The 13,504-nt window shown below is 43.8% G+C and overlaps 1 protein-coding gene across 1 annotated transcript in view; it reads left to right on the top strand.

The window, feature by feature from the left end:
- The window catches only part of LOC135102889 (acetylcholine receptor subunit beta-like 1), a 124,075-nt gene that overhangs the window by 47,323 nt on the left and 63,248 nt on the right, over window positions 1-13,504 (top strand). Inside the window, 1 exon segment of the mRNA XM_064008493.1 lies at window positions 11,205-11,341. Within this exon segment, the coding sequence (XP_063864563.1) occupies window positions 11,205-11,341 (137 nt within the window).

Genomic DNA, 13,504 nt, shown 5'->3' with positions numbered 1-13,504 from the left:
CCAATAACATTTCTTGTCATGTCCATAACTCAGAGAAACGTACCTACAAATTTCATCGATGACAAAGAAACGTAAAGGAAGAACAAACATTAACGGACAAGTTGATCCTTGTAAAATTCTGCGATGAACTGAACTATCTTAAGTACCTGTAAAACGTAGTATAGATAAGGCGAAGTTTTCTCCCCACCCACCGCAGTAACCTGGATAACACACGGATGTCTCATAAATTTGTCCCAACAGTGACCCCAGCCCGGCAGGTCAAGGCATAATGAGACACACGCCACCACCGCCGCGCCAGGAGACGTGAGTGCGAGGACCAACATAATTTATTTCCGCGGACGGCGATGACTCGTTGTCCTCGGGCGAGAACTCAAAACTCAAGTCAAGAAAATACTCCACTGACGAAAACTTCGGCGTCAGGTCCTATTAGGTCGCGAAACTTGTGCAATTGCGTATCAAATAACCAAGAGGCAGCGAGGACAGTTGGCGAGGGATGCCTGACGGGGAAGGACCGGTAGGGAACAGGCCAGGTGTGAAAAGTGAACGAAGAGGAGAGGTGGGGTTCTGGAGAGGCCTAGGGTGGGTATCATGTGGAGGAAACAGAGAAAGAGGAGGAGGAAACTTTAAGATGATGGTGGAGAAAGTAGTGATGAAGGAGTGATGAAGGATGAGGTGTTAGAGTTAAAAAGTGAGGCTGGTCAGTAGTGGTGGTGGTGGTGGTAGTAGTCTTCTTCTTCTTCTTCGTCTTCGTCTTCGTCTTCTTTGGACCACACACGAAAGGTACATAGTCTCTAACGACGGCTCATAGTTCTAAGTGTGTGTGTGTGTGTGTGTGTGTGTGTGTGTGTGTGTGTGTGAGAGAGAGAGAGAGAGAGAATAGCAAGGTGGAGGGCGGGCTTTGACCAGCCTCAGAAAAGTGGAGTCTGAGAATAGGAACAGAAATTGGAGGCATCGAATCCGGCAGTTTGGTGTGAGTTCGGAAGTGTCTGTACGCTGGAGAGGATGGTGGAGGAGCGGAGTGTCCTGGTGCTCCGGGCGATGCTAACACTCCCTCAGCGCTGCGTTATCGTGGTCTGGGTCAGAGAAGCATTAGTATTGTCTGCACCGCCATCATGGCTCGGGTGCCAGTTCAGCGTTATGGTGGTGGCGGTGGTGGTACTGGCGTACAATCTCAGTAGGTCTGCATAAGATGATGAAAATCACACACACACACACCCACACACACACACACACACACACACACACACACACTTCATCCCTTCCTTGCACCTCACACCTTCCTGCTAATCTCGCGGCTCAGGAGATGAACGATCACTTTGCTGCTATCTGTCAAACCTTTCCTCCCCTCCACACCACTCCGCTTCCTGCCTATCTGCCCGCTCCCTCCCCTCCACACACTGTCCAGGCGATGGATGTTTTTAAGAGAATACTTAAATTTAAACCAAGATCCACCACACCCACTGACCTTCCTATAAAAATTTACAAGGAATTTGCTGTAGAGCTAGCAACACCGCTATGCTCCATAATAAACGCCTCACTCTCCCAACACTCTTGCCCCGCGGACTGGAAGACATCTTATGTCACTCCCATCCCCAAAACTTCCAGTCCTCAGTCACTCAATGACCTCAGGCCAGTCTCTATCACCCCCATCCCTAGCCTTATTTGTGAAGATTTTGTATATGACTGGGCATACACCAAAATTTGTAACACCGTGGATATCAGACAATTCGGAAATATTAAAGCCACCTCCACCTCACATTACCTGACCAGCTTCCTTGAATTCATCCACAGCCACCTGGACAAGCGAAACACCTCTCTAGCTGTTGCTTTTGTCGACTTCAAAAAAGCCTTTGATCTAGTTGATCACACTGTTGTCATCAGCAAGGCAGTAAGTCTGGGTCTCCCTCCTAATCTGATAGCGTGGCTAGCCGACTTCCTCACAGGGAGACGTCAGGCCGTTCGCTATCAGGGCTCTGTCTCTAATTTCCAACAGCTGACATGTGGAGTCCCCCAGGGGACCAAGATGGGTCCTCTATGCTTCCTCCTCCTCATCAACGACGCCCTCACCGACACCCCCCATCGCTGGAAGTATGTGGACGACTGCACCGTGGGCGTCCCAGTTTCCAACAAGAACCCGGACTACTCGCCACTGCAAGCAATTCTGGAGCGACTGCAGACGTGGACAGAGGAGAGCAGGATGACCATCAACCACAGCAAAACTGTGGTGATGCATTTCTGTACCTCCTCTGTACCAGTGCCCCCTCCCCAGCTCACAGTGGGCCCTCACCCCCTCCAGGTGGTCCAATGTGCCAAGCTTCTCGGAGTCACGGTGGACGACCAGCTGACCTGGAAGCAGCATGTCGCCAGCACCGTGAGATCAGCTACCTACAGGCTGTACATGCTGCGCAGACTCAGGTCGCTGGGGACGCCGACAGATGAGTTAAGGGGGTGTACCTCACCTTCATCCTCCCCAAACTCATGTACGCCTCCCCAGCGTGGTCCTCCTCCCTCACACACACTCAACAGCTACAGCTAGAGAGTGTGCAGAAAAGGGCGTGCAGGGTCATCCTTGGCCCTGCATACACCACCTATGAAGAAGCCCTGACCACCCTGAGTCTGTCCAGAATATCCACCAGGCACCGAGAGGCTCTGGAGAAGTTTGGGAAGGGACTACTGCATCATCCGCGTCTCAGAGACATGCTGCCGCCCGACGCGCCTCGCCCTGTCCGTGCCACCAGACACCACAACAAAATAACGCCCCTGAAGGCGCCGCGCACGGACCGGTACAGACTCAGTGCGATTCCCACCATGGTGCGAGCCATCAATCAATAGTATTTCCCTCCTAGATTAGTCTTACCGTTAGGATTAATGTTAAGTTTTTCCCCATCCCCTATGTACATTTTCAGTTTGTCAACTGCCTAAATAATAAACCGTTTATTATTATTATTATTATTACACGCGACACCATAACTTGATAAGCTCAGCTCACGGACCGATACCACCTCAGCGCGGTTCCCACCATGGTGCGAGCCATTAACAGTTAGTTCCTCCCTCGGGAGTCTAGATTAACCTTAGTTTTAGTGTTAAGCTTCTCCCAAACCCATTGTATGATTTCCGTGTAACAGCTGCCATATTAATAAGCCGTTTATTATTATTATTATTATTATTATTATTATTATTATTATTATTATTATTATTACTATTATTATTATTATTATTATTATTATTATTATTATTATTATTATTATTATTATTATTATTATTATTATCATTGAGTAACAAACCGCATTCATCACAATCATCATAAATTTACGAAAGAAAAGCAACACTTTACGAGCTGCCACTGACAGATAAATATAGATGGATGGGCAGATAGATAGATGAATAGGTAATAGGCATATATATATATATATATAGAGAGAGAGAGAGAGAGAGAGAGAGAGAGAGAGAGAGAGAGAGAGAGAGAGAGAGAGAGAGAGAGAGAGAGAGAGATTCAGACACGTAAATAAATACATAGACAGATAGACAAGCAACACTGACAGAGAGCAGACAGAGAAATAGACAAACAGCTGGAATGATAAACAGATAGACAGACACATAACAGTACACACACCACGTCATACAATATTGCACTGCATCCCATCGAGGCGGCTGGTGAGGAAGACTGTAATTGTGCCACGAGTCATAGACAGACATAGATACAGTGTGATAGAGAACCAGACTGGCAAAAGACATGCAAAAGAGACTCGTAGACATAGACACATTCAGAGACAAAGAAGAACAAAGAGCGAGACAGACATACATTACGAAGCTAAACAAAAGAGAGCTCGAAAAAGCACAGCCTCGTCAAGCCAGGCAGACAAAACAAAGAGAGAGAAAAAATACGAATAATTAGACATACAGAGGCACTTGGCTGGACGTAAAGAGACGCAGACAGACATACGTTAAGAGTCTGGACAAAGACTTTGGAAAGCAGAGCCGCATCAAGGCAGCCCTGATAACCCGTGAGTGCGCCTGCCAATTTGTCTTCGGCGGCGTGACATCATTACTCCCCTGCGCAGTCATGAGACGATGCGCAGCTCCATTATAGCGCGAATTACGAGGCTATCACTTGGCGCTTATGAGTGGCGGCTGACGGTACGATTATCCCGAGAGAGAGTGACACGGTGGCGGGATCAACAGACTTAACCTTAGCTAGTGCGATCAAAGAGACTTTCCAGAGAGAGAGAGAGAGAGAGAGAGAGAGAGAGAGAGAGAGAGAGAGAGGATAGAACGTTTAATTAACATTCAGTGGATGCGAAGGGAAGGAAAAAGGGAAGACCTGTATGTTAGAGGGAATAAAAAATTGAGAATATAAGAGGAGGAAGAGAATATGGAAGAGAAAGACAAGAAAAGAGCATGTTAAGATGAATGAACATAAGGAACAGAACAAATCGATAAAGTGAGAAAATAAAAAAAAAATATATATATATATATATATATATATATATATATATATATATATATATATATATATATATATATATATATATATATATATATATAAACAAAGTAAGGAAATTATTAAAAAAAAGTGAGTCGAGAGTGAAAAGGAGTAAAATAGAAGACAAGAGAGCTCAAATAGGATGAGAATGAAGCGGAAAGTAGAAAGAGGAAAAGAAGAGGATGGAAAGGGGGAAGGCGAGGTGAAGAGAATGAAGAGGAGAGATGAGAGTTAAAAGGAAAAAGATTATTAAGAAGAGAGTAGAGGATAAAGAGGGAAACAAACATACACTGAGTGAGATAAGGAAAGAAAAAATCGATATAGTAAGGGAAAATTAAATACATATGATACACAAGATGAAGAGAATGAAGAGGGTAAAAATAAAGTAGAGAGGAGAGAATAAGGAGGAAAACAAACATACAGTGAGTGAGAAAAGCGAGGAAAAATCGATACAGTAGGATAAAAACGGAATGAATACGATAACCAAGATAAAAAGGGAGAGGTGAGAGTGAAAAGGGAAAATAAAGAAGAGAAAAGGATAAAGAGAAGAACAAACATACAGTGAGTGAGAAAAACAATGAAAAATCCATGTAATAGAATAAAAAAAAAAAAGAAATACAATACGCAAAGATCAAAAAATGAAGTGATGGAAAGAAAAGATGGAAATGAAACGGAAAGCTGCCCAAGAAAATCGATGATAAGCCTGGGCCTGCTGCGTGCTGAGGCAATTGTCTGAGAGGAAAATACAGCCATAAAGTATACCAAGAATAGGAGCCAAATTTGAGAGTAACGCAGCAGGTATACAAGAAGAGAATGAACAAGTATCACATCACAACACTCACACACGCTGTCTGACAAATGTAATGCTCGGGAAGGAGAGACAGCAACAAAGGGAATGTTGAATGTTTAAGACGAGATTTCAGTGAGGCACACGAAAGGAAACAAAGGCACAACAGGCTACTTAAGGAAAATAATAGAAGTGCTTAACCCATGTAAGGAATTAGAGTGTCTATAAAAGTGAGGATGCAATAAATGAGGGAAAATGAAAACAGCAGAGAAGATCGAGATTGATGGTGAGAGAAAGGAGGATACAACAGAAGGAGGAGGAAGAAGAGAAGAGGAAGGAGACAAAATGGAGAAGGAATTATTGTAATAGTATACTGAAAGAACGCAGATATCTTAAGCAATATGATGAAATATAGAGAGAGAGAGAGAGAGAGAGAGAGAGAGAGAGAGAGGAGAGAGAGAGAGAGAGAGAGAGAGAGAGCGGTTCCTTGGTCATGTCGCGGGGAGCAGGAAGTGAGGGTACGTAGAGTCCACACCCGTGCCAAGGAAAGCAGAGAGAGAGAGAGAGAGAGAGAGAGAGAGAGAGAGAGAGAGAGAGAGAGAGAGAGAGAGAGAGAGAGAGAGAGGGGGGGATGAGTAGGGATGGGTGGGAATTTGTGGCTCCTCTGAGATGAAATAGTAGATAGAGGCTTGATCTCCCGTACTTTTTTCCCATTACGCTGTACGTGTTTTAGATACCTTGTAACTCCCCCATCCCCGTCTCTCTCTCTCTCTCTCTCTCTCTCTCTCTCTCTCTCTCTCTCTCTCTCTCTCTCTCTCTCTCTCTCTCTCTCTCTCTCTCTCTCTCTCTCTCTCTCTCTCTCTCTCTCTCTCTCTCTCTCTCTCTCTCTCTCTCTCTCTCCTTTTACTCGCATGGTAGCTCTTGAAAGGGTAAAAGGGCATACTTCACACCCCTTGGCACATCACTGTGGCGTCACTGGTCTGTGAGAATGACAAAGACGGACACAGAAGTATATAACATAAGGACAAAAATGCTTTATCTTGGCAGTGGGAAATTAAAGCACCAAGACTTGCCTTGCCGTGGAGAGTTCATAATGGAGGGAACTTTTGCCCTCGGATGTTGGTCAACTTTTGCGGTTGCTCATTCATCTTACTAACATTTCATCTCCCAGGACTCGAGGCGGCAGACCAGACAGGGGCAGGCGATGCGTGGTGGGTGACCTGAGTGAACAATAAGTGTGTGGTTTCAGAAGGTGCTTCACTGATCTATGGTCCGGTGTCACGTTTAATATACAATACTCGAAATTTTAACTTCTCTAGTCGCTTTTACACGTATAATTTGCATTCCCCAGTCATTTATTATTATACATAGAATTTACACTTTAGCTTCCTTCAGCTTATTATAATCCATATGTCTTACAAGAAAGGATCGAGCGTAACAAAAAAGAATTCTTTGTTCGATGACAATAATATGACACTAATTCGTGACTTGTGGCTAACTTAGGCAAACGATCTACATTCTACGCCACATATATGACTGAGACTTCTACTGGACCTTTGAAGTATATAAAATGGAGTGTTCTACCATAAGAATTGAAATTATTACACACACACACACACACACACACACACACACACACACACACACACACACACACACACACACACACACACACACACACACACACACACACACACACACACACACACACGGACATTTCAGTTGATATAAAAGAATATAAATAGAGTCTTGTGCAGACCCACTGAACGTCGATCGCTCTTGTTCATTTTCTTCTCCGCTACAACTATTGCAGGATGCTGGTACTCACACTGGTCCTCAGTACTTGTAATACTCATCAGATTGACTTTTTAACAGTCAACAATAATTTGATGTTTCACCTATTTCAGTGGTGTGTTAGGTGTTGTGTTATCATAGTCGTTCAGGCATACAATTTTTTGTTTTTTTTACATTTTTTGTTTCATAAAGATGGTTACTGTTTTTATGTAAAGTATGTGTGTAAAGTAAATGCCTAAGTATATGTGTAGTATCAGTAGAGGTGTTCGCTATATTAAAGGCATACGTTCTTGATTTTAGACTCTACTTTAGTCATGTAAAGCAAATACTATAAAGCTTCTTAAGAATTATATATTACCACTCGCCTCTGCCACATGCTGCATAAGGCAGCTGGGAAGGAAGCAAAACAAAGGTGGCCAGCTTAGCGGGATAAAAGTAACGATTCGAATGAAAGAAACTGAAACACCAGTTGAAGTGAAATATTACACAGACAATGATTCCCGTACGCAGCTTACACTGCCGCATCTTGCCTTCAACTCGGGCTATTTTTTTTTTCCTGCTTTGCTATCTTTATATTTTCTCTACAAATATATAATAACATTTTGAATACACACTTATACCCGTATGCATCGATATTTATATATATATATATATATATATATATATATATATATATATATATATATATATATATATATATATATATATATATATATATATATATATATATTTCATATAATGTATCACAAACTAAAACTTTTCAGTAACCAGACCCCTTAAATTTTCTCGGTGGTTTACCCAAGATGGTTTACAAAAAAACTGATTTATCCAGAATGGTTTACCCAAGGTTCCGAATCACAGCGGCGCGTCGTGCCTTTGTAAACCACCTCGCCCTCACTCACTCTGCCCCACAAACACTTGTCACCCTCCTAGATGCTTAAGCCCTCCCAACCATAACTTCATTCTTTGTTTGGTCTTTCCCTCTTCCCCTCGACCTTTTGTCCTCTGCTTCACACCTCTACATTCTTTCAACCAGGTTCTCTCCCTCTCAATCTTTCCATATTACCACGCCTCTGAAATAACTTCCGTTCTACCCACTGCAACATACCGCTTTCCTCAGATTTCTTTGACTCAGTCGTTGTTTACACTGTCAAACTGCATCCCTCAGCAGCTGTTCGCAAGCGCATTCCCAAAGTTTTAGCACCTCATCTCGACGACTTTAACAGGCTCTAGTATATTTCATTGTGGTTTTTAATGGAAGTTTAATAAGGATTATACACCATCAAGGAAAAAAGAACATCCACTGGAAGGCAATTGTGCTTGTTGAACAACTGTAGTCGTCCAAGTGTTCCCAAGGTGAAGGGATACGCGATGTAGAAGCCTGGAGTATATTAAATAAAGAATGGCCTGGAACGCTGCGCTGGGCTGCGTCCGAACTGGAACACGATGAATTATCTCTGTGGTCTTTGAAATTAATCCCAATGAAAGTCTCAATTTTTTGTGATCCAGACCTCAATATCCGGAGCAGCTGTCTTCCGTAATGCAAGTGACGACAGCTGATTCACGACCTATTCATATTTTATAATTTCCTCCCCCATCATCGCGCAGTGTCCACAGGTGCAAATGACACTAATATGATTGCAAGCTAAACTAATGTACATTCTGTGGAACCGTGAGTCTGGCTGTACTTTATTAACCTGTCCGTTATCATAACAAGAGATTATCATAACTGTCAGTTGGAAGGTAACAGATTTTTTTCACAAATACATTAGCGAGGAAAAATGTGTAATGTTTCATCAACGTTAGTTTCAGAAATGTAAAATTCAAAAGACAGCATAACAAGTGAAGACTTTCACAGCATCTTCATTACACATTTTGACAGAAACGTAGAATATAGATAAATTTACCGTAGATGACGTTACTATCTTGACCTGTTCTACTCTTCCAATTGAAATAAGACCCCCACGCACACGTCTCCTGGTATGTAAACTCACTTTAATTCTTAGGCAATTAGTTTTCTTCTTCTTCTTCTTCTTCTTCTTCTTCTTCTTCTTCTTCTTCTTCTTCTTCTTCTTCTTCTTCTTCTTCTTCTTCTTCTTCTTCTTCTTCTTCTTCTTCTTCTTCTTCTTCTTCTTCTTCTTCTTCTTCTTCTTCTTCTTCTTCTTCTTCTTCTTCTTCTTCTTCTTCTTCTTCTTCTTCTTCTTCTTCTTCTTCTTCTTCTTCTTCTTCTTCTTCTTCTTCTTCTTCTTCTTCTTCTTCTTCTTCTTCTTCTTCTTCTTCTTCTTCTTCTTCTTCTTCTTCTTCTTCTTCTTCTTCTTCTTCTTCTTCTTCTTCTTCTTCTTCTTCTTCTTCTTCTTCTTCTTCTTCTTCTTCTTCTTCTTCTTCTTCTTCTTCTTCTTCTTCTTCTTCTTCTTGAGGAGGAGAAAGGCAGCCAGGCAGTCTTAGTCTTCCCCAGAGTTCACAAGTAAAAGAAAAAGTAGGTGAGAAAATGCAGGCTGGTAAAGACGTTCCAGTAAGACCTGAGCTACAGTCAAGATCCTTAACCAGAGCCAATACACACCCGCGGCATCGTTTGGGCAATAGGGACCCCTGCCTCGCCCCACGTAAGGAAGAGTCCCGCAGCCACCGTACGGACTCATCCCGCTGGTTTCCTTCAAAGTTAGAGCCACGTATTCAGAAACCCTTTGCTCTCCCACCACGACTACTTACAAAGGCCAGAGATGATTAATCTGATTCTCAAGAGTGTTTTTTTTTCCTATCATTAATGTGGCAATCTTGTTAATCTGTCACTAGAACCATAAAAACATCTTTAAAAAGCTGTGTAAATTCAACTACATAGAGCCTTTTGAAAGCAATGGTGGTGCAGCGCAGAAGTGTTTCAGAATGAGGTCTTGAGAGCCACGTTGTATTGGCCTCAGCGCGCTCAACCCTCCTCACGGCTCTTCATTAACAGGTTTCTCAATTAAAGCAAAGCAATTCCCACGAGTCTTCATCACCAATAAATAAAAAAAAAAAAAAGAAATCCACGCTGCCGCCAGTACTTTTTTTCGTAATAGTACCGAAGCTGGTTTTGTCTTGAGGTTGTTGTTGTGTGAATTCTGTAATGTAGAGGTGTTTGTTACTGTACGTGAGGAACTATGGAATGTCAAATGAATGGGTGTGTATTTTTATCGCTCTTGTTATAGAGTATGCTTTATTTGTTTATTTATTTATTTTCATACCACTTCTAACAAATCACCCATTTAAGTCCATGTAATTATGTGGTTGAGCAAAGCGTGACGATGATGATGATGATGATGATGATGATGATGATGATGTTGATGAGGGGAAGGAGGAGGAGGAGGAGGAGGCGGAAGAGGAGGACAATAATAGCGATGATAACACTAGTAACATCCAGTCCTCGTAATTCTGTGATAAATTCTTACTCCGTCGCAAGGTTTATGCCACGCGAGGATAAGATTAACATTAATATTCGCTGTGTAAACCTGGCGAGCTGGTATCGTCCCTGACTGAGAGTTTTCCAGCTACATATAAACACTGACTCATTAGCATTGCCGTGTTCTCAACTCAATTTCAAGCTAACAAAATTTTACCATTTTGACAGGTGGTAATGACGTCAAATCTTCCTCGCAGGAATTCAATTACACAGAAGAGCGGAGAGGGACGGAAGCAGCGGGGAGGACTGATGGGCTGGGAGAGGTAGGGGAGAGGCGCCGGTGGAGAGGAGGGGAGGGTAGGGTGCAAGAATGTTGTAATGAACGGGAGGGGGTCAGGTGTATGATGCTCCCCACCATCCCCGAGGTTGAGTGTGCCTTGAGGCGGCCCACTTCAACATGATACTCCTCTCAGGACACCTCATGCAACCTCCAAACTGCAAATTTCGTCCTCCGCTCCAGAACTCCACTAGTTCCTCAGCACGCGTCTCCTATTCCCACCTGACTGTGCTTAATTCTAACAGCCATAACTAGCATTATCTCACATCATATTTCAGATTATACCTCGGCATGGCCTTCACGCCTGTGTCCACACTGCACAGACCCAACACACTGAATAAGCCCTAATGTTTTTTCCTCATTTACAACCAACGTGTTTGTAAGCGTGGACGCCCCTTGACTCATCCTTCTGTCTCGACTTCCACAGGGCTGTGTAGCGAGGATGAGGAGAGACTGGTGAGGGACCTTTTCCGCGGCTACAACAAGCTCATCCGCCCAGTGGAGAATATGACGAACAATGTGGATGTGGCGTTTGGTCTGGCCTTCATTCAGCTCATCAATGTGGTGAGTGTCCCCATGTCATCTTTACTTTACTGCCACCACACTCCTGACCCACACACCATGTTGTCAGTACGCCCACACTCCGCCGCTACCCACACGATGACATAACCTTCACTATCACTTCCCACGACACGCTGCCGGCCACACCACACACAGCGACTACTCTCACTCTCTATTTGCACTCCATTAACCACAAGCCACAACACCACTCGTATTCTCATAACACCTCTGCCAACACACACACACACACACACACACACACACACACACACACACACACACACACACACACACACACACACACACACACACACACACACACACACACACACACACACACACACACACACACACACACACACACACACACACACACACACACACACACTGATGATCAAGGCGGGGGAGCGAGTGTTAGTTTACATTCAAAGGCACACTAACAAACAAGCACAAGAGAATGCAGAGATGGATAGACAAAAAATCATTGCAAAATCATAGCCCGTTTGTTCTATTTGCCTCAAAAATCATTTCCTGCTTGTGCCCAGCTCGCCCTCACCGTCACACCCTGCACACTCGTGCCCTTCGTAATTCTCGTCCTTGCCGAGCTGTATCGCCGGAAAGGCGGCGTGAAGGAAGCCTGCTCAAGCTAACTGACGCCATTTTCCAGAAGGAAAAATAGTCGTAGTCTCCCTGAATTACTGCTTAAAAATCAACATTACGTAGATATTTCAAGGAACACTGAACACACAAAATTGTTCAGTGCGAAAAGAGAAAAGAATCTCAAAGGCTGACAGGCACCCACTGAGCCCCTCATACTGTGGCAAGCAGCGGCCGCCAGGGGCACCACGCCCTGCCGCTGAGGCAGACGAGTGCCTGCCATCACCTTTAAGTATAACACAGTAAGGGGCAGCGTGCACCGCAGGCTGCAAGCCAGGCCAACAAGCTGCATGGAGGGAGGAAGCTCCAAGTAAAAAGAAATCTTGTGTTTCAATACCAATTGTGGCTCAGCAACACAATTTGGCGCACCACACTGACAACACTCACTTTGTGTCCTGGGGAGAGTCATTACGACTCCCGCCTCAACATGACCATGTCTTGTTCCTCATCACCCTGGCGTGGATAATGCAACAAACACAAAACGCACAGACCTGCGTAAAAATTCAGGATACACATCAAAATAAACTACAATATTTTTACAGCATTTACACTCGAGCAATATCACGAGTGTTTGTCAATACGAGCGTGAGGCTGATGCATGAATATAAAGCCAGGCAGCAGGACGAGCCATGCATCGCTAAAAACTGCCTGCATGACAATCCTGACACACGTGACCTGCAGCCTCGTTCATCATCCCCAACGACGCACACTGACAGGGTTACCTCAAGTGGCTCCCTTCCCCCCGCCCCCTCCATCGCACATCTGCATAACTTAACACCATCACAGTTCTGTTTCCATGAACTGCGGCCACTCCGGCACTAAATTCCATGATCTCTGATTAGGTGTGCGTGCGCGCGCGCGCGCACACACAAAAACACACACACACACACACACACACACACACACACACACACACACACACACACACACACACACACACACACACACACACACACACACACACACACACACACACACACACACACACACACACACACACACACACACACACACACACACACACACACACTCTCTCTCTCTCTCTCTCTCTCTCTCTCTCTCTCTCTCTCTCTCTCTCTCTCTCTCTCTCTCTCTCTCTCTCTCTCTCTCTCTCTCTCTCTCTCTCTCTCTCTCTCTCTCTCTCTCTCTCTCTCTCTCTCTCTCTCTCTCTCTCTCTCTCTCTCTCTCTCTCTCTCTCTCTCTCTTACACACGCGCACACACACCAAAACCCGAACGATGTCAACTTCATAAACAAAATCTCATCTCAATTTATGTCACCAAAAAGTTAGTTTAGCAGAGTACAATAACAAAACAAATTCCACGCCCATATAGTCGTAGTGTTGCGTTAACATTTTTTTTTTTTTTGCCATGAATATTCACCGCACTTTAGTTAGCTGGTTAATGAATTAGTTGAAATCGCATTTTGTGTCATTATTTTTGTTGTGGGAAAGTGAAGAGGAAGTTGAAACAAAGGCATTCAGGAATCATTATTACATACATTTTTTTTT

The sequence above is a fragment of the Scylla paramamosain genome, chromosome 8, assembly GCF_035594125.1.
Source record: "Scylla paramamosain isolate STU-SP2022 chromosome 8, ASM3559412v1, whole genome shotgun sequence".
NCBI classification, from domain to species: Eukaryota; Metazoa; Arthropoda; class Malacostraca; order Decapoda; family Portunidae; genus Scylla; species Scylla paramamosain.
The sequence above is the reverse complement of the archived record's forward strand: the minus strand, read 5'-3'. Positions and strand labels throughout refer to the sequence as shown.